Source organism: Leuciscus leuciscus (genome assembly GCF_965113295.1).
Source record: "Leuciscus leuciscus genome assembly, chromosome: 4".
Classification (NCBI taxonomy): Eukaryota; Metazoa; Chordata; class Actinopteri; order Cypriniformes; family Leuciscidae; genus Leuciscus; species Leuciscus leuciscus.
Genome location: NC_138728.1, coordinates 5,467,690 through 5,494,757, shown reverse-complemented (window position 1 = coordinate 5,494,757; position 27,068 = coordinate 5,467,690). Strand labels below are relative to the sequence as shown.

At 38.3% G+C, this 27,068-nt stretch overlaps 1 protein-coding gene across 2 annotated transcripts; it reads left to right on the top strand.

Annotated features, from left to right (window-relative positions):
• Positions 1-6,727: 6,727 nt before the first annotated feature.
• lrrn3b (leucine rich repeat neuronal 3b) lies at positions 6,728-19,296 on the top strand. Of its 2 annotated transcripts, none has more exons than XM_082168401.1 (2): positions 6,728-7,035; positions 15,655-19,296. In XM_082168401.1, the coding sequence occupies exon 2, from the start codon at positions 15,994-15,996 to the stop codon at positions 18,112-18,114; it is 2,121 nt and encodes a 706-aa protein (XP_082024527.1). In that variant the 5' UTR covers positions 6,728-7,035; positions 15,655-15,993; the 3' UTR covers positions 18,115-19,296. The 2 variants fall into 2 exon arrangements, with proteins under 2 accessions (XP_082024527.1, XP_082024526.1); XM_082168400.1 differs by having other exon boundaries at positions 15,651-19,296.
• Positions 19,297-27,068: the final 7,772 nt, after the last annotated feature.

The window sequence follows — 27,068 nt, the reverse complement described above, 5'->3', positions numbered from 1 at the left end:
CGACTCAATGCCATTGGGCGGGGCCTATGGTGCGATGATGTGTAACTATTCAGCAATGTCTTGCTCTGGAGGCAGTAAAATTCAAATGTATTTGCCCATGTGAGGTCACAGATCCCGCACTAATGCTTTGTTTATATAGACCTCTTATATGTCAAAAGATCAAGGCAAATTTGATTTCTCATGCCATGGCCCCTTTAAATGATTGAATGGATTTTTATTGAATAGATAGGATATGGATGTAAACCCATCAATACAGTACATAAGGAGACCACATACAGCTTTCCAGTAGCTCAAAAGCTGTTACTGTTGCAAAGCCGTGAGTATTTTTCTCTTCTTACAGTGTCTCTATGGCAGAGGGAGTTTTTTTCCCCCCAAAGCCTATCCACAACTGTGATAATTACCCATGCTTCTTTCCTCTGGCTCATTTGCATAATCAGCACCAGTCATTCACTGTGGTGGCACAAAGGAATATAATGAAACAAAAGAGTAACAAGGGAGATTTCAGATGCCGGCACAATGCTGCCACATCTCTGTATTCATTTGTTCTTATAGTCCCAAAGTCATAAAGATTTTCATTTCACAATAGCATTAATGCAAAAACTTTGGGATGTTCCCACACATGTTCTGAAGTTTTATTGTTATCCTTCTTACTTTTTCGGTGAGCTTGAATGGTTTTTGTCATAAATGGACAGTCTGAGTGGCATTTTTCCAACACAATCAGTGCTGAAGTGTAATAAACAAATCTGAAGGTCATTGCCATGTCTGTGCACTTCAGACATGGTCTTTATAGCCATTTAAAAAAAAAAAAAAAATGGTGCTTATTCCAACACATCAAAGGGAATGAGAGAGCATTGATCTGCAGGGTTTCAACATCCAGCCTGAGTGTCATACACAATGCATGCCCATTTTCATGTATCTATCGAGCAAACTGACAGACGTGCTGAAGCTGGAGAGGGTAAAACATATAATCGTTTCTATTGTTCAAACTGCCATTGAATCATGCACTCATGACTTCAGAAAGACAAACATGCGATTGCGTATAGTCAAATTTACGATATAAAGATCAGCATGTTTAAAACAACAAAATTCAAAGAAAAAATTTGTGACTTTATGAGTGAGTCACTGAATCAATCACTTATCCGATTTGTTCAAAAACACTCTGAAACGCTAACCACTTATGAATGAATGAATGGATGTGTATGGTAACATAACATTTCTTTTGATTTCTCAATGTATTCTGTCAGACGTACTGTAGTAAAAAGAACATTTAGAAATCTTGTAAATTATAAAATAACTATTTAGCTTAAAGCTTACATTTGATTTACAACAGGATCATGGTTATTGTTACCTCAGCTAAGCAACATACTGTACAAAATGAGATGAAATATAAGAGAACTAAGAGGACATAGCTAACAGTAAAGAGCAGAAGTTTTTTAACTAATCAAAGAGCAGATATGAGAAAAAACATCTAGAGATAAAGAAACGGACAAAAGAGAACTGCGATAAGAGAACTACTGAGTAATATTCAATATCGTAAAATTGAATATTGGATTTGAACTCGGGTCGTCCATGCATAAGCTGCGCAGGGCAATTTATCAAAGCACAATTCAACATGCACCATTCCATCAGGCTGTATCTCTTCCTCAGAAAAGGCTATAAAAGAGGTAAAGGGCCCAGAATTTCAAGCTATGGCCCTAGGTGGAAATCCCAGGATTCAATTTAAAAATCATTCTGCATCTACTGCACACAAGCATAAAAAAAGATTTTCAACAATGGACAGCCAAAGCCTGTCATGAATCTGGTATTGAGCTTTTGTAGTCTATGCATGCAATAAAATGTGGGACTCGATCAGTCATCACACTATCTTATCTATGCTCTTTTCTGTCTCGGTTTCTTATGTCACCCTACTCTCAACACTGAAGTCATATTTCAGTGGAACGGAAGCTCCGGTATGTGCGGCCACCCTCTCCTGGAGCCTGGCCTCATGATCGGCGGAGACGAGAGAGGTTAACCTCTACACTTCAGAACTCAGAACAACTCAGAACAAACAGGGGAGACAACAGAACTCCTCAGAGAGGCTCTTGAACATCTTGCGGCTAAAACTGCAGTCTCACTCTGCTTTTTTGTATAACAAAAAATAAATCTATCCTTTTATCCAGTCAACTTTTGTAGCATTCAGAGCAAAGCTTGAAAAGATGGTGTTACACTGGTGCTGGAAAGAATACTAATAATATTGACTTTAAACTGAGGGAAACTGGATGTGTATAATGACTGCCTCTCAGGACGTTTGCGCTTTTAACAAGGACTTTTAAAGAGCATTGAACATCCGTTTGGATACATAAACTAAACTGCAAGCATAGCTAGTGTGCTGACACAAGCTTCTAATCACCGGCTAATAAATCTCCCCTTTCTCACTCTTTTACTTACAAATTATGCAGCCTTTAATAGCTGAAATAAATTTTGCAGTCCACCTGGCTCGTGAAAAAGAAAGAAAGAAAGAAAGAAAGAAAGAAAGAAAGAAAGAAAGAAAGAAAGAACGAACGAACGAACAAAAGACCACTCAAATAAACAAATGAGAGAAAGTATGAAAGAACAAACAAACAAAAAACACAATAACCAAACAAAACAAAAAAAAATGAAAGAAAGAACAATCAAACAAACAAACTGAAGAAAACAAACAAACAAACAAACAAACAATGGATAAACTAATGAACAAATGAAAGAAAGAAAGATCAAGCATGCAAATAAATTTAAGAGAGAATAAAACAAATAAATATGAAAGTAACAGAAAGAAAGAACAAACAAACAAATGATTGAAAGAGCTAACAAATAAAAGAACAATCGAACTAACAAACGATAGAAAGAAAAGAAAGAAAAAAGAAAAAGAACAAACAAACAAATGAAAGAAAGAAAAGAAATAACAAAAACCAACAATGAATAAAAGAACAAACGAACAAAATAATCAATAGAAAGAATAAAGAAAACAAACAAACAATGACTAAACAAATGAACAAACGAAAGAAGGAACGAAAAAGAAAGAACAAGCGAGCAAATGAATGAAATAAATAAATATATAAGTAAGAAAGAAAGAACACATAAACAAAAAAAGACTGAACAAACAAACGAAAGAAAGAACAACCGAACAAACATACAAAGGAAAAGAGAAAAAAAATAAACAAAAGAAAGAAAGAAAGAAAGAAAGAAAGAAAGAAAGACAGACAGACATGAAATGTCGAGATCATGAAGTTCTGGGAAGTAAAAAAAAAAAAAAAAAAAAAAAAAAGCCATGTTCTTTTATGATTTCTATTGATTATTACTTTGGCAGAAGAGTAGTTTAGTTCATTAGCCTGGTGGCCGGCAGTTTATTGCTAAACAGCACTGAATAAATGTAATATTAATATATTAATCAGAAATGAAAATATGAACCGTTTAATAATACTTACAACTGTGCAAACACATCTAATAATGGTGTTTTCAGAATCAATATGCATGTAGCTTTAAAAAGACGTTTGTTAAAGGCTCTTCGGAAAACTTTACAGGTTCTATGTCTTTGTCAGAGGCTGTAAGAGCATCTTCTCTAAGTTTCTTGTGAAGAAATGTATCTTGGTAAAGTAACATCATGGGCGTGTGGAGGCCTAATGAGGAGAGTGAGATGTTGTGTGTGGTTGGCTGCTGGCAGAATGTCTCTACATCAGTCTTAACTAAACAAACCCCCAGCTGGGCGGCCTGTTTACGGCACTGCAGGCACAGACAGCCCCTTACTGCAAAAACTCGACCGTTTGAGAGACGTATTCCCAGGAAACTCGCACATCTCTGCAGGAATGCCACTGTCACGTCATGTTACGGAGAGTCACTTGTCCAGCAACTCCACCAAACTGAAAAGCAATGTGCTGATGCAGTGACTATTGAGAAATGGGATTGTTATGTCAGTGGTTTATGTCATGGCAATGGAACATTGCTTCTACCCATGTTTTATTGTATAAAACAGCATTTTTTTTTTCATGAGCAAAAAACGTCTCATCATTCGCTTACCACATGAGTTGGTTGGCAATGAAACTGACCACATGTTCAGAGTCAGTGGAGTGTCTGGGAAAGTTGTTGGCCGCTTCGGACACTGATTTAGAAACAGTCTATCACCGACGGACATAGAGCTATTTCAGCTTGGGTGAGTCCCTGATCAAAGTAAAAATGAATTCGCTCATCCGTAATGCAGGACTAGATGCCTTTGTCATTTCTAGACCAAGCAAAAAAACAACAACAAGAGAAAACAACTTGAGATCTCTAGAAAACAAGTCGTTTTCTAGTTTTTGAGTAGTAAAAAAAAATGTCAATAAAAAAATAAATAGTGCGTGTTCTTTTAGGATTTCCGTAGGCTATTACTTAGCAGAGGAGTAGTTCATTAGCCTGACAGTGGACAGTTTATTGCTGACAAGCACTGACTAAATTTGACATTAATATATTAATCAGAAATTAAATTCAGAACCATTCAATAATAGTACTGTGCAAGCACATCTAAATTGGCCATAATGGAATAATGGTGGTTTCAGAATGTAGCTTTAAAATGACTTTAGTTAAAGACTCTACTGAAAACTTTCCAGATTCTATGTCTTTGTAAGAGGCTGCGAGAGCATGTTCTCTACGTTTCTTGTAAAAATATTTATATGGAACTCCAGTCAATAAACTGCACTGCCTCGAAGTCCTTGTCAGAAAACAGATGCTGTGAAATGCCACGAAGAAACCACCTCACAACTTCTGAGTATTCCTCTAAATTTTTCATAAACAGGGCCATGGACTGATGAAAAACACGGTACTTGCTGACATCAACCAAAACCCAGATTTATGCTTTCGTAGTACATGCACATTTTTCTTTGGCAGAGCAGTCTCTTGATGCCAGATGTGGAAAAATGGACCAGTGTCCGACCCTATCGGGAGTCTTTTATGAGTTATATCCCTGTTTTCTCAAGGTGTGTGCAGTCTCGAGGGTGAGCTGTGAACGACCTGGGCATAGGCTTCAGGAAAGCACCTTCACAGTGAATTCATCCCTGAAAACAGGGTCAGCTCACAGCAGAGAGGACGTACTTCAGTCAAAGTCCCTGAAACAATGAAAGGATTGGATGCATGGAAAGTGTACCTTCTGCTTCTTGATTATTTTCTCCCCAAAACACTGGTTGTTGGGCAGTTCTGGTCCTAAAACCAAGCCACTTGATATCCGTGATAGACACGGATAGCCACAAGCTCACCTGCAATGATATCAAATATATATATTTTTAAAAAACACAGACATTATTTAAGCAATGTCATACAAGTAAAGAGTGCTCATATCACTGCATATCAGCAACATTGTGATTTGGCGAGTTGTCACTTCTTTTAAATGTTTTAAATTTATATCATTATAAAAACAATGGTCTGATATTTTTTATTGTTTTTAATTTTCATGAATGATTTAAACTATATAACAAAGCTTGTTCAAGGGAGTTTAAATATTTTGATTGTGATAACATACACTTGCATGTTCTGAATCTGTGTGCCAATACAGAAATTAACTTTATAAAAGTACACCAACACTCAGAAATATCGCGTTGGAGTAGGCTAATTTACTCTTTTAGGCATTTCCGGGTTTCTCAGAAGCAGAAGTCGTCATAGTTGGGTAAAAACTTCTGTCCACCTTATTTTTCAAGTGGAAGTAGGTGTTTTCTGTGAATGTACAAAGCTTCCGATTTATTAGCTGTTATGGAAATAACAAGAAGAATATATGTACAAGTGTTTGCACTGCAAACCAGTGTGTAGGCCTACGTGTTTATAATTAAGAAGACAATACATTAAAATAATATGGTAAGAAATACCAGTTTGCAATATAAAGCAGCATAACGAGCTGTTTTGAACAGCTAAAAATAACTGGAAGCAAATGACACCGGAAGCCAGACACATTCAAATTACAAATGGCCACACCCGCTCTTACCTGAAAAATAAGGTGGATAGTGCCAGTGGTGAATGAGAGACTACATTAAATATATTTTTCGGGTTCCCATTTGCTCAAATAGATAAAGAAAAACTCCACAATAGTTATTTCATAACTTTCGAACGAAGAAAAAAATAGAGAGTGATTGATAACGGCAGTCGGAAGAGAGAAAGATATCAATTTTACTGACATCACAGCCGCTGTTTTAGAAACACCCTCACAGCAGCGTTAACTATTTTTTTATAATGTATTATTATTTGTTGTAAATGTAATATAATACAATGTAGGCCTATTGTGTTATAAATGTTGCCTATATGGCCTACTTAAAATATATATATATATATGAAAATATGAAAAACGTTGCAGGATTTACGACGCTGATGACCGTTAAAACGCATCATCAGTCTGTGAAACAATTCAGTTGTAAGTTATTCGAATTGTGTGTGACTAACTAAAAAACTAACCTTATATTTTGTTGTAGCCTAACTAAACTTTAGTTAATTACAGTAGAAACTTTCTCATAGCCTACTCCCTGTTACTTTTACACATAATGTCCCCAAAAGACAACCCAACACACGACGCAATCAGAAATTAATACCAGCATATCCATTTTCTTAGTCTCTCTTTATTTCTCCAACGGTTCCTGTCTGACAGACGCTGCTGTTTAGCCAATCAGGTGCGAGAGTTTCTCTCCACCCCGCCGCTATTGGTTGTTCTCTGGAGACTCGGGGGCTGTTCCGATATTAATGACCGCTGGGCAGAGAGACAGCGGCATGTCAATGTGACAACCGAACGAGCGGCTGCAGATGCGCCTCTGAACGCGGAGGAAAGAGGAGGTTGTCAGTGCGAGGGACTCTAAAAAGCTTCCTGACGGCTCTCACCTGCTGGATTTTGCCTCATTTTCACGGCAAAATCTCAACGTTAGGACCGCTGTTATTTCTCCATCTGCGTTAAAAGAAGAACACGCGCGCGTATTTTCATTTGCGTAGCGCGCGCTTCCCGCTCTCTGGAGCACTGCGCTATAGATGAACGGAATACATGTCGCTTTATCAACCGGAATGACACACTTTGAAACGGTAAGTTGTAATATTTGTCAATTCAACCTCATCTATTTTGTTCATAAATATACATTTTAGTCGTTTTACTGCATGCCTATCCACATTCAAGTTGAGAGAATATGCGCCAGAGTGAGAGAATATGCGTCAGAAGGAGCAGAAATGGAGGGGAAATGGATAACAAGCACGTATGGTAGTTGAATAAATAGTCATGTCAACCTGGACCACTGCACAGAATTCCTGTTGCTGATGTCGCGGTCGGAGAACCAACGCATGTGTGCATCAGCAACAGGAAATCTGTGCTCCAGCTTGGCATGCGTATTTTTTGGACACAAGGCACGTCCTGGACGGATAGCCACAGGCATTCTTGCATCTGGCTGTTCTCAATCTCACTTATATCACCCTGTTGCCGTCCAAGATGTTCTACAGCACCCCTATAGCACATGCATTTAAAATGCAGTCGCCTTGAGCATCCACTGTACAGTAAGGATCGTTAAATGAATCGTTGAATGGAGGCATTGTGATTCGGATCCATTCGTCTGATCTGCATTCATTGCTTCAGTCTACTTTATACCATGCACAGCACAACATCTCCAATGCAGATGATGACATTTTTTATTTATTTTTTACCCAGCTGTTAATCACACAACCAGGGAGTTTGTCCTCCCACATATTTTTGTAGACGGAGGCGGTAGGGAATCGTTGCACACGAGCATCGTACTTTCTGATACACAAGTCAGAGATTGCAAATAGCATTTTATGTGCTTGCATCATTGTAACAAATGTTTAGGATAGTGCATCAAATTAAAATAAAATTCAAAGGAGATTGCATGCAGTGCATGCATCCATATATGTAAATATCCATATGTGACCCTGATCTACTAGTCAACTTGTTTCAGGGGCTAAAGTAATGTGGCCTGGAATAAAAAATATGGAAGGTTTTGGCTAATGAGTAGGTTTTACCATAGGGGACCTTGTCCTGCGGGACAACCATTACCGGGCCTGGGGATTCACTGACGCTTTATAAAGCAAAAATGTTGAGCAAAAATATTGTGTAGGCTATACAGTAGTATTTATAGAATATATTGTTGTGTATATTTGTGTCCTTGGAGTCTCTTTCATGACAAACTCTCCAAACTTAGGCCTGAGCGGGCAATTTTTAATCAAAGATGTAATCACATGGGCCATTTGATGGCTGCCCTAATTAACAGACAATAAGTAAAACCCTTGATATAAGGATCTATTAGACATGGCTTTTGTGAAGTCTAACTGATTTTAGTCCCTCTTTATATGATGAGGTGCTGGAAAATTGCTTTCTCTGATCGTTACATCATACCAAGCAGTTTGAGACACAAAGCAATGGTCGATGTGCGGTTTTGAATTTTGTTATTTTGTTATTTATGCATTAAATATGCTTGATCTGGCAGATCATAATGATCGCACACTTATCATAAAATTGAGCAAACACCATTTATCTTGTTTAACACATTTATTTTGTCATTATATGTTATATTGAGCAATGTAAACCCATCAGATTCAACACTTCCTTCGATTACCAAAACTAACTTATAAGCACAACTTATTCTGACATGTAAGGTCAGCTTATTTTTCTAGACAACATTTAACCAGCTGCTAAGACATACAAGTTTACTAAGATAGCAGGTGCCAGAGAAGCCCTCTTCTTGTGCACTATATGTGTGAGTGTAAATTAGTCTCTCACATGGTACAGTTGAAGCAGGAGTTGCTAGATATTTCTGTGCTAGATTAAACGAAAAAGTTAATATCACGATTATAGTAAACAAAAAGTTCACGGTTACCAATATAATCACTGTGTTGTTAATGTGCTGGTAATATTCAAAAAGTACTGATATACATTCTCAAACTGAAATTATTTCTCAAACTTTTAAATCGAAAACCAACAAACAGCCAATAAAATTAGGAGCTCTATGCACTTTTTGTTTGCATAAACATGAAAATTCTACAACACCCATTAACAGCAATGGCGGTATTTTAAATGAACAATAAATTTTGCTTTGGTGCCTGTGTGATATTTTTGCTGACTTTGCTTAATGGTGGACAGTATTTACCATGAGTTTTTCAAATTGCAGTAATCAAATCATTTCGGCCTACCAGGGTTACAGGTGCTTGAGCCATTGTAGATGCTCAGTGTGATAAATTCCCAACTCCCAAGGTCATATAACTGTGTTCAGTAATTTATTTGCATTAATTTTATTAAATTATACTAACGCATTAAAGATAACGCAAGATAATGCAATAATGTTACACACATACATACATACACATACACACACATACATACATATACACATATATATATATATATATATATACAGTATATATATATATATATATATATATATATATATATATATATATATATAGCAAAAAAGATAACTACCTTTGATTTATCCTAAATTTCTGTCTATTGAAAAGGTCACCACACTCCACATTCTTTCATTGTTTCAAAAGCCTCGACTAGTTCTTTTTCAAAATATAGATTTTGATAAGAGAATATGATAGCAGCATATGCTATCTGTGCTTTCAGGAGTAAACAGAGCAGAACCATCTGAGGAGCACTGCTGTGCTCTCCATCTGTTCTTAGATAAGAGTGATACCTGTAGTAGAGGTATCCAGTGCGGTATAAAGCACATACTGGGAGAACTGGGATCTCATTATGCAAAAACAGTCAAGCTAGAGATGTTAAGAAAACACTAAACCATGCACAGCTACACCAATAGATCGACTGACACTTGCTATTGGGAACAAGCTTTCAATCAATCAGGCCCAATTAGAGTGAAATGCTGTATTTGTACCCTGGGGAATTTTTTTGGTTTTCATAATTAGGTTCTTCATATAGAGAGTAGCTTAGTGATGCAGTTATCCTGTGCGTTGTGCACGGTATCCTTCCCTTAGGCTAGGTTATGTACAGTATGTTAGAGCAAACAGAAAGGTTTCATGTCTCTGTATGAGCAATATGCAATAACACCATGGATCAACTGTTAGGGACAGATGAGTCCGAATGTTCTAACATCATATTTAGAACTCCGTGGAAAATGCTGGAAAACTACTGAAAACTAAAAGAGAATGCATAATTAGAGATGTAAAATTATGATAAAAATGTCTATCTGATTAAAAATTATTATAGCGGCATATAAACATTATGCATTCTAATTAATGTCAATGTGTTATGTGTTTAACTGCAAACTACATTTGCACCCAGAGAATCAGTTGACCCCGACTCAATACAAGCAGTAATGCCCCTGTAAAGACTAGGGCTGTAATAATATGCGATATGAAACCGAAATCCTTCCCGTCCAGATCCAATGCAACCACATCTTTAAATTACTATTAGTATTATTTGAAGTTAACAATATAAAATACGTAGGCCTAGACCTACACCACAAAACTAGTTTAAATTCTTTAAAATTGGGCAATTCCAACGTTATGGACGTGACATTTGCAGTAAAAATTTGAAATATAAATTCTCAGAAAATGCATTTAATACCAATATATTGAAACGTCTGTTTATATATCCATACTCCCTTTATAAAGGAGTCCAGACATTAGAAAAATATCAGTCTACATATGCGTTTTATATTTAATATGAGGGAAATACACATGCGTTATGGACGTGACACAAAAAATCTTAAACTTTTAGGTGGCAAAATATTTTTTTGTAATTCTGTGAATTACACTGCGCAAACCAAAAGTAATACTACCCACCGGATGAAGAAGGGTTTGCTCTCCACAGAACATAAAATATTCATTTTATTTTATTTTTCTTGTTCGCATTTATGAGGAAAAAACAATGTTACGGACATGACAGTTCTCAGTTGCGGACATGCTTTAAACCTTTCACAGAGACCTCAAACAGAAAGCACAAAGCCTTTCTTCAAAGTGAATTTCGTTTTGTATTTATTGTATCTTGCCTGGATTTAATAAATAAGAATAGCAGACAATAGATAATCATGACACGGAGGCGCTGGCGCGTGTACTGAAGCTCGTCTCATAAATGAACCGAAACTCAGCATATAAGGTAGACTACTTGCCTCACAGACCTGAGAAATATATCTATAGAAAGCTTGAAATGTCTACTTTTAAACAGAACAATTCAAAACGAAAGAAAACAGACTGCTCTCTGCTTATGTAATCCATATGAAATGTGTATTTCTCTCTGTCGCGTTCACTACTGCGAAGATCGCGAGTCAGCATCATCAATTTCATATTTGCAGCCGACACTGATACAGAAAACACTTGTTTATTAATAAACAATTAAAATGTCTTCTTGCTATATTTGACATATTCATAATCATTACTTTTGATGGTTCTTTGTGACAGCTTTTAGGTGCTTTATTTATCCCTTACATTTTACATCACAACCGCATCAGCACTGAAAACATGGAGGTTTTTTTTCAACCCCCCAGAAAAGCATGTGATTAAAATGTTTAAACGACAAGGCTTTAAAACGCATGTAAAGAATACACTTTCATGATTGTGAATAACTGCAATGTCATGTGTGCGTAACTCTACCTCTAAATTTACATGTGATGTGAATGTATGTCGCGTTGTACAGTATGTGGGACGGAGGCGCCAGAACTGCAACTGATATAATGCACTGTAGCTTGATACTAGCATATTTCTTCAAAAGCAGATTGTGGAGACATTTCACGATCAAAAGTCATGATATCGCACACCCCTATATGTAAGCATGAATTTGATTTTCTTAAAAGAGAAAATCAGCATCAAACAGTCAGTTACAAATAGAAACTATGTACACTTGTATTCTTTGAGGGAAAGAAAATACGGCGGTGGAAAAGCTGAAACCTGTGGGGTCCATCTGTTAATTTGGAACATTGATTCTACATTAACCGTCGACTCTGCGCTGATTTTGTGAGCACATTGGAGCAGGTGCAAGGGGAAATGTTCCTTGTGCATTGCACTGGAAACATTATGCACACACATTGCATAGCAAAGCCTATTTAATGGACTTGTCCCTTGCCTTTTAATCGCAAATCAATGAAGTAAAGGGCAGGGGGAGGAACAGCGAAACAGACTATGCCACCCACTGAGAGGTCTATGCAAACTGGCTGGCAGCTAGGCCCTTTGCGTCTTCTCCAGGCCTGATTGAACTTACACTAAACATACGAAGAGAGGTGGAAACAAAATGAAAGCTGCAGTGAAATACAAAGAGGAGAGAGAGCATGGGTGTAAGAGTAAGAAGAGGGGTGTCTTTCTGTAGACATTTGTGTGAACCTTTGCCCTACTTTCTGTACATGTGATCTGTATGACACAAGTTTAACTAGAAATGAAATTCTACAGCTACAACATTGTATATATTAAAATAACCCATGTAAGTTTGCTGGTTACTTTTATGTTCTTGGCAGAAATGTTCTAATCCCAAAAAGTATTTTGTGCTTATGACAATAAAAAAAAAATTAAGTGAAGTAGTATAATGGCTAGGAAGTGGAAAACTGGTTGTTTGAGACCCGTAAAAAATAAAACATCATAAAATGTCATCATAAAATGTCACACTTTCTAGAAAAGTGTGCTTAATGTGTATAAAACTCCAATTTAATGCCAATATAACTTCTTTACAGTGAAAAAAAGGGTTCTAGGGGTAGATGTCAGTTAGGTAGGCCCTGGACGGGGATGGGACAATACTGCTTATTTCAACACATCTAACAGGATTACCACAAATTAAAGTTTAAACAGACACACACACACACACACACACACACATAATGAAGAAACGGATGCAAAAAATAAATAAACAAAAAACAACAACATTATAATCCCAAGAGCAGTTTGCACTGAGTTGCTACAGCTATTTTCCAATACCCAGAGGGGCTAGTTTGAGCTTTAAGAGGACGCTTAGTAAGGACCTCAAGCTTAGTAATCAGTCCCCAGCCCAAGATTTACAGCCCATCTCAAATAGCACGGCCCAAAGCAAACATTGGAGCCGGGCTGCCACCGTTCAGCCTGAGTTACTTCCCAGGGTCAGCAGGCCTTCTGCCCACCGGACACATTTATTCAAACATGCCCCTATATTTCACAGGCCCAATCAAGATGATGCTAGCTCTGTGATATCAGGTCTGGCAAATAACGACGGGCAACGATTCTCCGGCTCTTCTCCCTCCAATTTCGTTGACTTACTCTGCAGTACATCAGGACGGTGATTAGAGGCATCCATCTTGAAATTCCATTTTCTCTGGTATTAGTTGCATTTCTCTCTGTCTCTGAAAGTGTGCCGCACTATGCAAGGTATTGCCACTTACGCTCTATGAGCCACGGTGTTGTTCCAAGTCCTTAAGTGTGTACGTTCTCACCTACACTTAACTGGGTTAGGCCTAATTTCCTTCATTTGTCTTTGACTGGAGTTTTGAATGGGTGTGCAGTACCTTTATTGCTGTTACACAGTTATTGGAGGTTAATACAGGTTTAGTCGTATTAGTTTGTCTCCTCTCCTGGGAGTTTTTTTTTTTTTTTGTGGATACTTTAACAGAAACATCCTCCGGAACACAATCATGAGCCAACCATTACATGCAAAACAAGACATTATTTACCATTGCAGAATCTAGAGCTTTAACATGGTTATTTCTGGAGGATAGTGTAATGATTTTGTAGTCTTAAAATGAATAAAAAGTTCTTTGATTTCTTTCTCACGTCACAATATACAGTACATGCAATATGCCAAATAGTTTTAGCTACCTTTTTAGCTGTAGTTGAATAATCTAAATAATTGTGTTCTGAAATATTGTGGACATACCAAACAGTTGCAGATAATTCTGTGGAACTATGGAAACCTTGATGTAACACACTCAAAACAGTGCCAAATTATTCAAGCCCCATTGAACTACGCCTTTATTGTGCATTGGTAAATGGTTCTATTCACTATGTGAAACACTGAAACTCTGGCCCTGCATCAAAAACATAACCTTGTCTAAAAGGGCAAGATAATAAAAACAATCCTGCATAACAGAAAATGCAAAGTAGTACACAAAAATATTGAATGTGAACCGTCTCTAATAAGAGAAACACTTCATTTATTATGCACCCTTAAATTGTTCTACACTTAAAGTAAATTAAATACTAAGGACTAATTTAAATCACTATTAATATCATGGAAAATATCTGGAAAAATCACAGGTCCAGAACTATCACAAATTAGAATAAGAGACTAGAAAGATCAAAAGAATAACTGACTGCATTTTCGCCTTTTGCCCATTAACACTATGCTGTTAACAGACAAGCATGCTCACGCACTGCACTAGTAGTGAACCAGCACTACCATAGAGAACATGCAGGTACTGCAGGAGCAGTGCTCCATTTAACACCTAGGAAAATAGGCCATTCATGTCAGTCAGGAAAACTAGATGCATTTGGCTGACACAGGTATTGTGAAGCATCCATTTTCCAACCACTGTGAGAGCAGCCGCACACCTATGAAGTGTAATAAACACCCAAATTTAATAGCACTCATTACCCGCTAGACCTTACAATTTGCAATTAACAATTTGACTCTGTCTATGGAAAGAGAGTGTAGTTCCTAGTGTCTCTGTTTACAACACAAGTATAGTTCAGTGATGGCGAGACATTAACAGATCAGATACTCTTTTGTAATCATGATTACCAGACAAAACAACTGAAATGGAGAAGGCCCTATATACCATGTATTTCAAACAGATTCTGTTGCCACAAATATTAGTCACCAGAAGGTCCCTTTATTGAAGCTTTTTCTGAATGTTCTTGGCTTTATGAAGAATCTTGTTGCCTTGGAAAATCACACATTTCGCCCCCTCAAATACTCAACACACTCTGACCTCCACAGAGCATTGAGGGATGAACTCCCATTCCTCCATGTCTGCGAAGCTTACTGCAGACTTTTTGTGGAATCCTTACTTACTCACCACCTTCCTTAGCCACTGAAGTTGAAAAGAGGGATGATGATTTGATGGAAAATTCTCACTCCTTTTGTCTCACTCACTTTCTTTCTGGCTACAGCTTCCATGGTAACCTTGGTGATGCAGAGAGCTCTCACAGAATTACTGTTGGATTTTTTTAAAGGCTCTTCTGCATAGCAAAACAAAGATAGTTGCTTTTAACAGTAGGCAAATAAACAATTGGTATAATACTGTTGAGACAGATCCAACATGGCATGTGCAGATAAAATATATAATATTCAAGGCCATGGTATATGTTGCTTATAGCCCAGTTGCAATATTTTCACTAAACAGGAGTGTAATGAGAATGTTTTGTGTACACAGCTATAACATTTCATCATGGTGCATTGCATTGGGAATGTACCCTTTTGAAAAATAAGCAGCAATATTAATGCCTACAACAAGTCAAACACACTTAGCTTTGTAATTCCCACATTTTAGGACAACTTCGGCTTTAGAATCCCAAAATAATATCTTGGGTGAAGGACACCCATATCCATATGTCAAAGGCTTAGCGTGCAAGGTACTGCTGAATAAAATGTCAGCAGACATCAGAGTGCTTTAATGTGGCTTTTGTAAATGTCAGCATGCCTCTGTCTTGCCTTGGTGATGCCCTTGCATTTTTCGATAATTATATGCTAATATTTTTCATCTCTTTCTTCTTATTTTCCTCAGGTAGAAGTGGATTAGGATGATGATGGCACCATCCATAGTATTAAATGAAATGAACAGCCTTGCGTCTGCCTAGCTGAAACCACCGCTACCTGAGGTTTAATGGTGACCTTTTCACCTTTATCTGCCCAGCCAGTAAAATTCCATACACCACCTTCAATCTGAATAACGGGAGACTTAGCAACGGGACATTGCATCTGTTGACAGCACATCGGTCAGGGCCTAGGGAAGGCCCTCTGTTGGATTCAATAGTGATCACCACAAATGGTTGATTATTTTTGAAGTGAAGTGCTTTTTCTGCAAAATCTTTAAGGACCAACTCCTTACTGGTGGGAACTGTGCCAATATGAAGGACATATCATTTGCGGATTATTTGCTAGTGGGCCTTGCAGTGACTACTTTTGTTCTTGCTACAGAAGAGAGAGTCAGTTGTCCCAAACTTTGTGTATGTGAAATTAGACCCTGGTTTTCCCCTAGCTCCGTCTATATGGAGGCTCCTACTGTTGACTGTAATGACCTGGGACTTTTTAACCTGCCCATGAGATTGCCATCTGATACACAAGTCGTTTTACTTCAGACCAACAACATTGCTAAGATTGAGCACTCTTTGGATTACCTGCCCAACATCACTGAGATTGATCTCTCACAAAACAACCTGTCATCAATAAGTGACTTCAACATTGGCCACCTCCCTCAACTCTTATCCCTACACATGGAGGAAAACTGGATATGCGCCCTACCAGACAACAGCCTTTCTCAACTGACCAACCTTCAGGAGCTCTACCTGAATCATAACCTCATCTCCTTTATTTCTCCAGAGGCTTTTCGTGGCCTTCAGAGCTTGCTGAGACTGCACCTCAACTCCAACCGGCTTCAGAGTATAAAAAGTGAATGGTTTGAGCCATTACCGAATTTGGAAATTCTAATGATTGGGGAAAATCCTATCCTTTCTATTCAGGATATGAGCTTCAAGCCTCTAAGAAACCTGCGCAGTCTGGTTCTTACTAGAATGAACCTCTCACAGATACCAGATGATTCACTTCTGGGCCTTGACAATCTGGAAAGTATCTCATTCTATGATAATACATTCCCTAAGGTACCCCATGGTGCTCTCAAGCATCTTAAGAGCCTGAAGTTTTTGGATCTCAATAAGAACCCCATAGGGAGAATTCAAAGGGGTGACTTTGTGGACATGCTCCATCTTAAGGAACTGGGCATTAACAGCATGCCTGAGTTGGTGTCCATTGATAGTTTTGCCCTCAACAACCTCCCAGAACTGACAAAAATCGAAGCCACTAACAACCCTAAACTTTCGTATATACATCCAAATGCTTTCTATAGGCTACCAAGGCTGGAAACTCTAATGCTGAATGGAAATGCTTTAAGTGCCCTGCACCGGATCACAGTAGAGTCCCTCCCAAATCTTCGGGAGGTAAGCATGCACTCTAACCCTATCCGCTGTGACTGCGTTGTACGGTGGATGAACATGAACAAGACAAACATCCGTTTCATGGAGCCTGACTCCCTGTTCTGTGTGGAACCTCCAGAGTATGAAGGTCAACATGTGCGGCAGGTTCACTTCAGAGAGATGATGGAGATCTGTCTGCCTCTCATCTCTTCAGAGAGCCTCCCCACACAAATCAGTGTGGATAGTGGGAGATCTGTGTCCCTGCACTGCCGTGCCTTTGCTGAACCTGAGCCAGACATATACTGGGTGACTCCGTCTGGGAGAAGGATCATCCCAAATGCAGTTTTTGAGAGATTCTACATGCACCCTGAAGGCACCCTTGATATTTATGATATCACTGAGAATGAGGCTGGATTGTACACGTGTGTGGCACACAATCTTGTTGGGGCAGACCTAAAATCTGTCTCGGTGGAGGTAGATGGATACTTCCCACAGCCTGTCAATGACTCACTGAATGTCAACATCCAATCTGTACAGACCAACTCTGTGTTGATATCCTGGAAGGCCTCTCATGGTAGCCTGGCACCAAACATTAAGTGGTATACAATTCCCAGTGCAAACCATCCAACTATGGCATTCACAGCTAGGGTACCATCTGACATGACTGTATACAATCTTACACATCTCAACCCTGCTACACAGTACAAAGTGTGTGTGGACATTCACAGCATCCATCATAAACACGACACCAAGTGTGTCAATGTCCAAACTAAAGGATTAGAACAAGCCGTAAAGAACTCCGAGAGGTGGGACGTGGCACTGATTGCTGCATTTGGTCTACTTTTCATTGTGATCTTAGTGGCTTGCTTTCTGATTTATGTCTTTATGAGGAACCACTGCATTTATGGAGAACTGAAGCGATACCCTTCCAAAATGGCTCTGATGTCTGAGACCAGCCAGCAGTCTCCTTTTACAAGGCTCTGGATTTCTGGGAAAGGGATGCCAGCTGCTGTTGAAGTTAAAGCTACAGTCATAAATGTGTTGGACAATGCCTTTTAAGCTGCACATGCAGAGGACCACAAATACTACAAGCAAACTGACAAGGCAAGAGTGGAGAACATACTGTTCCAACTTGCCATTTATCGTTTTGCCTTGACACAGACATCAAATTCAAATGGAAGGGATGTCTGAAAATCTATAACTAGCTCTATATCCCCTCATCATGAGCTGTCAGATGTGGCAAATGGCAATGGAACAGTGGTAACTAGCGAGAAGTAGAGGGAGAGACTTGCTGCCAAAATATGCAGTGTGATATTTGTAGGCCATTCACTGAAAACAGATGATATTAAGACCTCAAGAAGGTGTTGTTTCTCATACCTGACTGTTACATGTGTAAAGAGTAGTGGAACAGTCTTTGTGGTCCCAAGCAATACCGTCTGTGCTGTACGACAACCATAGGCGCGTTAGAGACCTGACTGTTTGTTGAGAAGGAAATCCAGTAGAATAGAAGATCACGGTGATTATGATGTGAACTTTTGATGAAATATGTTGTTTTTCTATTTAAAAGCAGATCTGTCTTTTCATGGCTAAAATTGTTATATATTCTATCCAGAAATGTAACAGGTATCTTCTGTGCAGTAGCCAGGCAGTAAACAAGTGTGAATTACTTGCAGTATGAAAGATACAACTTAAGCAACGAGACCACACATTTGCTGAATAAAACACAAATGTACATTTTAAGGAATCTATATACATACATATATTATATTTGATTATATTACTATCAGGACTGGATGTTGTTGAATGCAGACGCTTTAAAAGCATCTCTCATATAAATTGCCGTAGGTTGATCATGACAGGGTAAGTGCCTACTCCTGAATCTTACACCAGAAAAAAAAAAAAAAGAAAAAAAAAATCACTTTTGAATGTTACTTCTAATGGTTTCCTGAGAGATCCCTGGAGAACAGAGCCATGATTCCAGCCTCACGCAAATCTGTGCAAATACTATATCAGTATTTCTAGCATAAACATGGTTTAAAAGCATTGCGTCCTTGCTTTGAGTGTGAAAAAGCCATTTTTATATTGACTGTCTGTTCTACCCTAAGCACATTAGTCAATCAGACCAATGTGCTTAAGGTATTGTAAAAACTAAATAAATGTCAGCATTTTTTTCTCATGTTGGAATAAGGATGTTTACTGATCTAGTTTCTGGGGAATAAAAAAAAAAATCATTTACCATTATGAACACGTGTCTTGAGAGAATAGTTCATCCAGAAAAAAAAAATTATGTCATCATTTACTCACCCCTCATATTATTCCAAACCCATTTAACTTTTTCTTCTGCCAAACACAGAATCTCCAAGCTGCTCCTATCTATACGATGAAAGTGAATAGGGATGGATGCGGTCAAGCTTAAAAGACAAACAAACAGGTGAACATGGAACATGTTGCAGTGCAAATGAACAAATATCATTGTATGGAAAAGAGCAGTTCAGACGTTCTGCTAAACTTCCTAAGTGTTTTCACCTAAGTAAGTCAAATGTGATTGAAACAACATGAGGGTCAGCAAATGGCAATCATTCGTAGGTGAACTATTTTTCCATTGGTGTAAGGAGGGGACTGCCAGGTTCAAATCTAAGACAGCCAAACCAGCAGCAAAGAATCACATTGTATTTGCTCCATTTAAGATCCGGGACAGACTCACAACCCAAAAAATTACAAACATGATGAATGCTCGTCAGTCACTGACTGACACGGAAGATTTGTCAGACAGGTGTGCTCGTACATCAGCAAGGCTTTCAGCAGTGCAGACAGGCCTTTTAGAGGCCGGCTATCACTCAAACACAAGGAGAGCTAAATTATAACTCAAACTCTATACCGGCACTGTTCAGGCAGGCTGGAGTCCACCAGCCTTTGCCCTTGCTTTTCAGTCACATTTCAGGTTGAGGTGCTTCTGTAGCTACAGACAAGGTCACCATGTACCTGTACCGTATCAAAAGAGAAATTACATACCAGCAGAAGTACAGGACTGTATATCTGAAATGGATTGTGGAATCCAGATAAGCAGCATTGCCACAATTCAAAATTCATTGAGTAATTATAGATGATTATGATTGTCCAGATTCCTGTGACTTTAGCCAAATTACATTGTTCAGTGGCAGCCATATAAAAAAACATCTGTATTAAACCTTATATACACTGAATAAAAAAAGTCAGTGAGATGTCACGAATAAATTATTAAAGAGGACAAAACAAAATGAAATCCACAGATGAAATGACTCCAAGGCCATCTAATATGGTATAAGAATGCATCTGCGTATTAAACCAAAATAACATTAAGGAAGGAGTACAAAATATTTTGCCATTGCAATTCATAGAACCCGCAAAAGCTTAAGGGGCCTAACAATGATATCCTAACAATTTCACTAAACACATTTTTGTTGAACATACTACCTAAACTGTCTAAGACAAATTAAATTCCACAATGCCTGAAAACATGTAATATCGCAGGAATATTCCTAACAACAGTCATTTTCGCTTAGGTAGTCTCACTAAGGAGAGATTACATTTCCCATAGTCCTGTTTGTTTATTAGCCAAACCCAGCTGGACACCTGAGTTATTGCCCTATTAAAAACTACATATTTGCTCTTGGGCCTTTTCTGCTACAGGTCACCATTGCAATAAAAAGCTAAATGACAACAATCATTTATAAAAAAAAATTTAAATCATAGGCACCCAGAGAATTGGATAATCACAGCACTTAAAATCTCTGTGAGCTCACCCTGATGTGATCTGGCCTGCAAAATGTGGCTATGCCACAACCCTCAGTAAAATACATATAAAATAATGTGTGATGTAGTGCTAACTCGTTCCCTGTAATGCAGGGGCAAAATGAAAAGGTCAGCAAAATTATACTACTGTAACTATTGAAAAATCAACATAAGATCAAATAAAATAAAATATATTTGACATAGTATAGTTTACAAAAAATGCAGTTAGGGTCCATGCAATCGCTTTTTCCTTGAAAGACAATCTTGCATTTGACCAGACAGTATTCAGTTCTGAGTGGTGACCACACTGAATGCATGTCCTGAAGAGACAAAACGTCAGGACAAATATGTTTCTCGCCCATCAGAGCACCACAGCCTCCAGATGCATTTGTCATGAGGTTAACAAAATGTTTTACTCACAGATAAGCAATCATGAAAAACAATAGTTCTTTGAATACACCCGTAAAATGCTAACAAACACGACCATATTTTACAACATTTATGAATGCTATTTGTCCGTTCATTCATTTTGACAAGCTTTCAAACTTTACAAATAATACATTGGCAATCAGACCTGTTATGGCTCATTAATACTCCACCGTTTCTAAGAAAATACCTCTGAGTGAAAATGAGGACAACATCAGATTCCTTAGGGAGCCTTTTAGCCAGTTGGCACTCAGATTCCTGCATGGATCATTGCCTTCCTGATCATTGATCGATTGCTTTGCCTTTTAGCCCATGTGTTTGCAAAAAAGAATTTCACCAAGGCAGCTGAGACGCCCAATCAATGGATGGGCTAATGAGCTATTCACACCAGTGTCTGCACTCAAAGAGATGGGCAATAAAAGAGATCCCTCACATTTCTAGCCGGACAGAACCGACATAAACAGGGTCACAGGTAACGTCAGAAATTAAATTCTTTATTAAGGAAGGATATTTGTCTCCATGGAATTGACTTTCAGGGACAATTTTTACTTTTATGAGGGCACATTATAAACCGTCCATTTATGCCAAATACTTGTATATAATTAATTAATCTGAATGTCATTATAGTGTCTAAACACTCATAACCAGATAGTCCTGTATAATATATATATATAGATATATATAGATATATATATATATGTCCCTCTTCCAAGTTATGCCAGCTTCTATGTTCTTTTATAACGTGCCATAAGCAACAAACACAAGTAAATGGAGACAGCCCAATTTAGCTCAATTCTGACTAGGATTACAAAATGGTAACTGCACTTTAAGGGAGAATTTAGATGGGGCCGTTGTGATTTAAAAATGTGTATACAGCAAATATCAACAGCTTTCCATTTTTCAGACTGACGATCCGGAGGGCAGCTTTTAAAGCAGCGTTGCCAGGCAACACCAATGAAAACGGCAAACAGTGTAAAACAATTTTGCCAATACTGAGCCTAAAGATTATTGCTTGCTGCTGAACTTTTTGCCAGTTTGTTGCATGTGTCCCAGCATCATTTTCAAAGAATTTACCCATGAATCAAAGGCTTAAAAGAACACACCAAGGAGGTCCTGGATAAAACCTGGATAAAACTGTAATCTTTGCTCATGGGCAACTTTGTGAGTCAATCATTTGTGCTAAGAATTCCATGTGACTAATCACTTTAAAGCTGCAGGCATACTGAAAATGTTCTGACAACACTATGCTGATGGCACTACAAGAACACTGACCAACAGCACAGACCCATGTGAGATTACTAGGGTCTTCTTTTCTCAGGACAAAAATGCTTTCCAATTAAACTGATTGATATGGGAGAAAAAACATTGCATGCTGTAGTAAAGAATACAATAACCACTACAACGGAATCTCCCTTTCAAACTGAACCAGTTTAAGAAATAATATAATCTGTTATTCTCCAACTGGTTTGGAGTGTTGTCATTTTTGTTCATTTAAATTAAGCTGAAGTAAAATATAATTATTTAAGTGAAAAACTTGACTAAAACAAAGGGAAAAAAAAGACAAAAGCACAAAACTAAAATATTAAAACAAACTAAAATATGAAAAAGCTATTTCTAAATATTAATAAATGCTATTATAGTATATAAATAGTACTTAACATGGGTTAGCTACAACATTTGTTGGGCTGAAAAAGGGGGGAAAGCTTGTTGCTGAAATCTACTTTTCTACAGCCTCTTTCTCTCTCTCTCTCTCTCTCTCTACACACACACACACACACACACACACACACACACACACACACACACACACACACACACACACACATAATTACGTAGAATAAGTGTCATTTACACAAACTGCCAACACTTTTTTTTGATTGTTTTATAGATTTAAAGCAGCAAAGTACCCCCTGAGGAACACGTATCCCTGGTAGGGAATCAATAAATTACACTATAACCTGGTTATCAGAGATATAAAGAACAAATCAAGTGTTAAGAGTTTGTGATCCATAAAATTACTATTTTGGTTAAGATGGAATTCCTACAGTCCATGAAAACCACAATGCTGATGGTCATGATAAAGGTACATTGAAATGTATACAGAAGCCGCAGCTGATATTAAAGTTTGTAACCACTCTGAGTGACATTTTCGTATGTGAAAATGGTGAACATACAATACTTTTTTCATACATACTTAATACATTGAGGTGTGACAACATTAGAGCTGCCTTTCATTTCCATCTTTAAAACTTGTGCATTGACACCTTGTGCATTCCATATAGTCCTGCTCCTTGTGGCACATCAGAAGATTAGACATGCCATATTCCCTCAGTTCATTACACGCTTCCTTGAGAACTACAATAACAATTGCCTGCGCTGCAGAAAAAAAGTATTTGATGTTCATTATACTTTCTGTTGATTTCTCTCCTTACTCCTCTTTCCTCTCTCGCCTTTCAAGCTGCTTCCATTCCTCCCATATAAAATGAATCTCCCAAATTACAGCGACACTGCAAAAAATGTACTTCATATTGATAATAATTGCATTCATCATTAATTATCTATTTATATTATTTCGCAATTGCGATGAGGCATGCTGGTTGTTAGCAGCTCTAATTGGTGACAGTCTGCGCCACATGCTAATCTACGATTATAAAATGATCTGTCATTCCAATTGAGTTACTCTATAAGATACCTAAGAAATGATGCACTACCAATTCTGGAATTCAATCTTGTAAAAAGCTACCAAACTAATTCTCTGAAAACACCCATTCATAATCATTTGATCTTTCAAAACAGCCCCATTAAATGAAAAAACCAATGGCTGCAAGATTCAAGACAGTCGTCTCAATTACACTGAGGGAGAGGCCTGTTGTCTACTAGGCGCTTTACCTTTGGAAGAACATTGGTGATAATGAGACCTGTCCAGCTCCCTCTGAAGTCTTTCAGGCCATTAGAGAGATCCGAAGCAGGCCTGGTTCATCACACATGGATCCTGGTGCTCTGATCATTAATATCAGACCTGAGCTGACTGCTGCTATATGCCATTTCACAGTTAGCCACAGAGATAGAAGTCTCCAACACAACCTTCACCATAGGTTAACAGGATGGAAGAGAGACGTGCAGGGGCAACTGGAATGCGTGAGAGTGTATCCATGCATCTAATGAGAGGAATCAATCAGGAACATGGCCGTCTCTAAAGCCAAAGCCTCTCGCCATCTCTTACAGCTGAAGTTACAGCTCCACGTCTCATAAAACACCCCATTTTAAAAGTAGATGGCCTACTTTTTCTACTTTTCTACTCAGACATATTCTATGATGCTGATGCAATGACTAGCATCAGATCTATGACTTGCGACCAGAGTTCAAGCCACAGAGACGCACCCGCTTTGAATACCATGATGCAGCAGCAAGCCGCAAGCCACTGGAGCACTGAAGGACTTCAAAACCAATCCCAGCGATCTGGAGTGATGTCACTAGACACTGTGCTTTCACAGCAGAACAAAAGCCAGCGCCATATTTATGTGGCTCTTTATGTGAGCCATGCAGAAAAATTGATGGCCTTGAGAGGAAATTAGCTCCGTCATCAAAACAGAATGCTGCCAACAATTGACGAAGTTCACGAAAGCGTATGAAGCAAACAAAAACATACCAAAATAGACAACGACAGAATATCAAATTGTTTTAAGTCAGATTTGAAACAAATCAGTTTTGTACACGAGTGCTGACAGAAGTGAGCAAAAACACTCCTTCTGAATGCTCTTACGATATGCACTGCAGTGGTACTGGTGCAGTGATCAGACAGCATTACCATGGCACTTTGATGTATCGATTTCTATAAAAAAAAATTGCAGAAATATTGTTGCATTACATACAGTATAACTCCAAAATACTTCCAAGAACACATGGTATGACTATGGTTTAAAAAATATGGTACCTTTACTTTGCTAAAGTATCTGTGTTATTTACATATTTTATGTTTTTTACAGGATACTATTTGCAGGATACTACATAGAATACCATGATACCACGGTGCTTGTAAAAACATGTGCTTGAAAGTGCATTGAAAGAACAACATCCTCACTCGTCTCTTGTGTAGTCTTCCTCAGACAAGAATTCACAAGAAGTCTAATTTTTTAAGTGCATCTCTTGTAGCTAGCAGAATACAAAATTAGCCTCTGTTAGACAGACATGTGAGACATTTTGGATTTGTATTTTGCATTTTGGATTCTTCAAGTCAGAACCCACTTCCAGGTGAGTGGGGAAAAAAGCAATGGAATCAGGAATGGAATGGAATGGAAACGGCAAACAATAGAGTTTGATCAGATTCAATCATTTTCAGCCATTGCAGGCATTTTCATTTGCACTCTTCAGCTGACAGCATAAAATATCTTTTCTTGTTTTCTCTGCACCATGCGGCAGTAATAGCATCTTCATCACAATCTAAATGGCAAATGCAGGCATGATTGAGTGTGCTTCTCTGACAGTATTGTGTGCATGCATGCAACCTGATTCCTTCTGAATTCCCACTCATAGATCAAACACACCTTTTATTTGTATCATGATAAAGCAGTAAATCACCTAAATCTGCATGTAGTCGACTCCACCAATGCCTCTGTATCCACTCTCCATGATTTCCCTAATGCTGGTTTATGGGGTCAAACACAGTCTAGGAGAGAGGCAAGAGAATGATAGATTACACAAATTAAACATCCAGAGGATGATAAAGACGCAGACTTTCCACAGCACCCTGTGAACTTTCTTACTTAATGATGCTTCCTAGAAGCCAAACAAACTTGTGCATAAACCTATTACAGTGCTAACCTCAGACCCTCCGTGAGCCTGTGATAATCCTCCCAGTGCACCGAACATGAGGATTTTGAAAGAATATCAACCCTATCCTGCTGGAATGGCAGCTAATCAATCGAAATCTTATTTTGAACAAGCACTACATTATTTTTCTTCCCTAAGGGAATTATTTGTTGAGGCTAGCCGTTAGCAAAACAACCCGGTGCTGCTGCTGCTTTGTACCTAAATAGAATTGAACAAGGTAGTGAGGGTAATCAATTGAATTGAGTTATATTTCATGCAATATGTCATGCTAAATTAGCCCTGTATTCAATAGCCATGCTAGATAATTATACATCCCGGCATGGACCATGTAAGTAATTTAGCGATCCATTACTTAATTCAGTGAAAAAAATAACTCAATATCTAGATGCCGGAGCATGCATCTTGTAGAAAATAGCCATATTTTTTGCACTACCCATGAAAACACTGAAAGGGATTGTTTAAAACCAACAGTAAAGGATATGCTACTGCTAAATATCCATATCTGCCACAAGTTTCGATGAATTCTGACCTCCACCAACGGCATATCACACCCTGAACAAGTCAAGCGACAATCCTCCATTTCGCTGTTGCTCGGTTGATTGACTAAAATGATGCACATCTCAGTGGGCCAATCGGACAGTGCCAGAACCAGGGCAGTCCAACACTGGCAGATGGACAAATGAGTGGTCAGGTGCCTTCACTAGGCTCTTTGAGTGATGATGATGATGAGCCTGTGTTTGGCAGGTCACTCGCACAGATGGTGAGAGCCTCGCCTTCCCGCTGCTTCCCAGCCGGCTTTACTTTTTCATTCGACGCCTGACATCAGTATCATGTCTAAGCGAATCGGTTGTTCATGTGGAAGAAGTCGTCAGACTAGCTTAGAGAAACAACACTTGTACACACCTGCTCCCCACAGAGTGAGCTAAGTTCAGGAGGTAACAGTGATGTAGCAACGTCTTAGCTAACATAACATGCGAAAACACGAC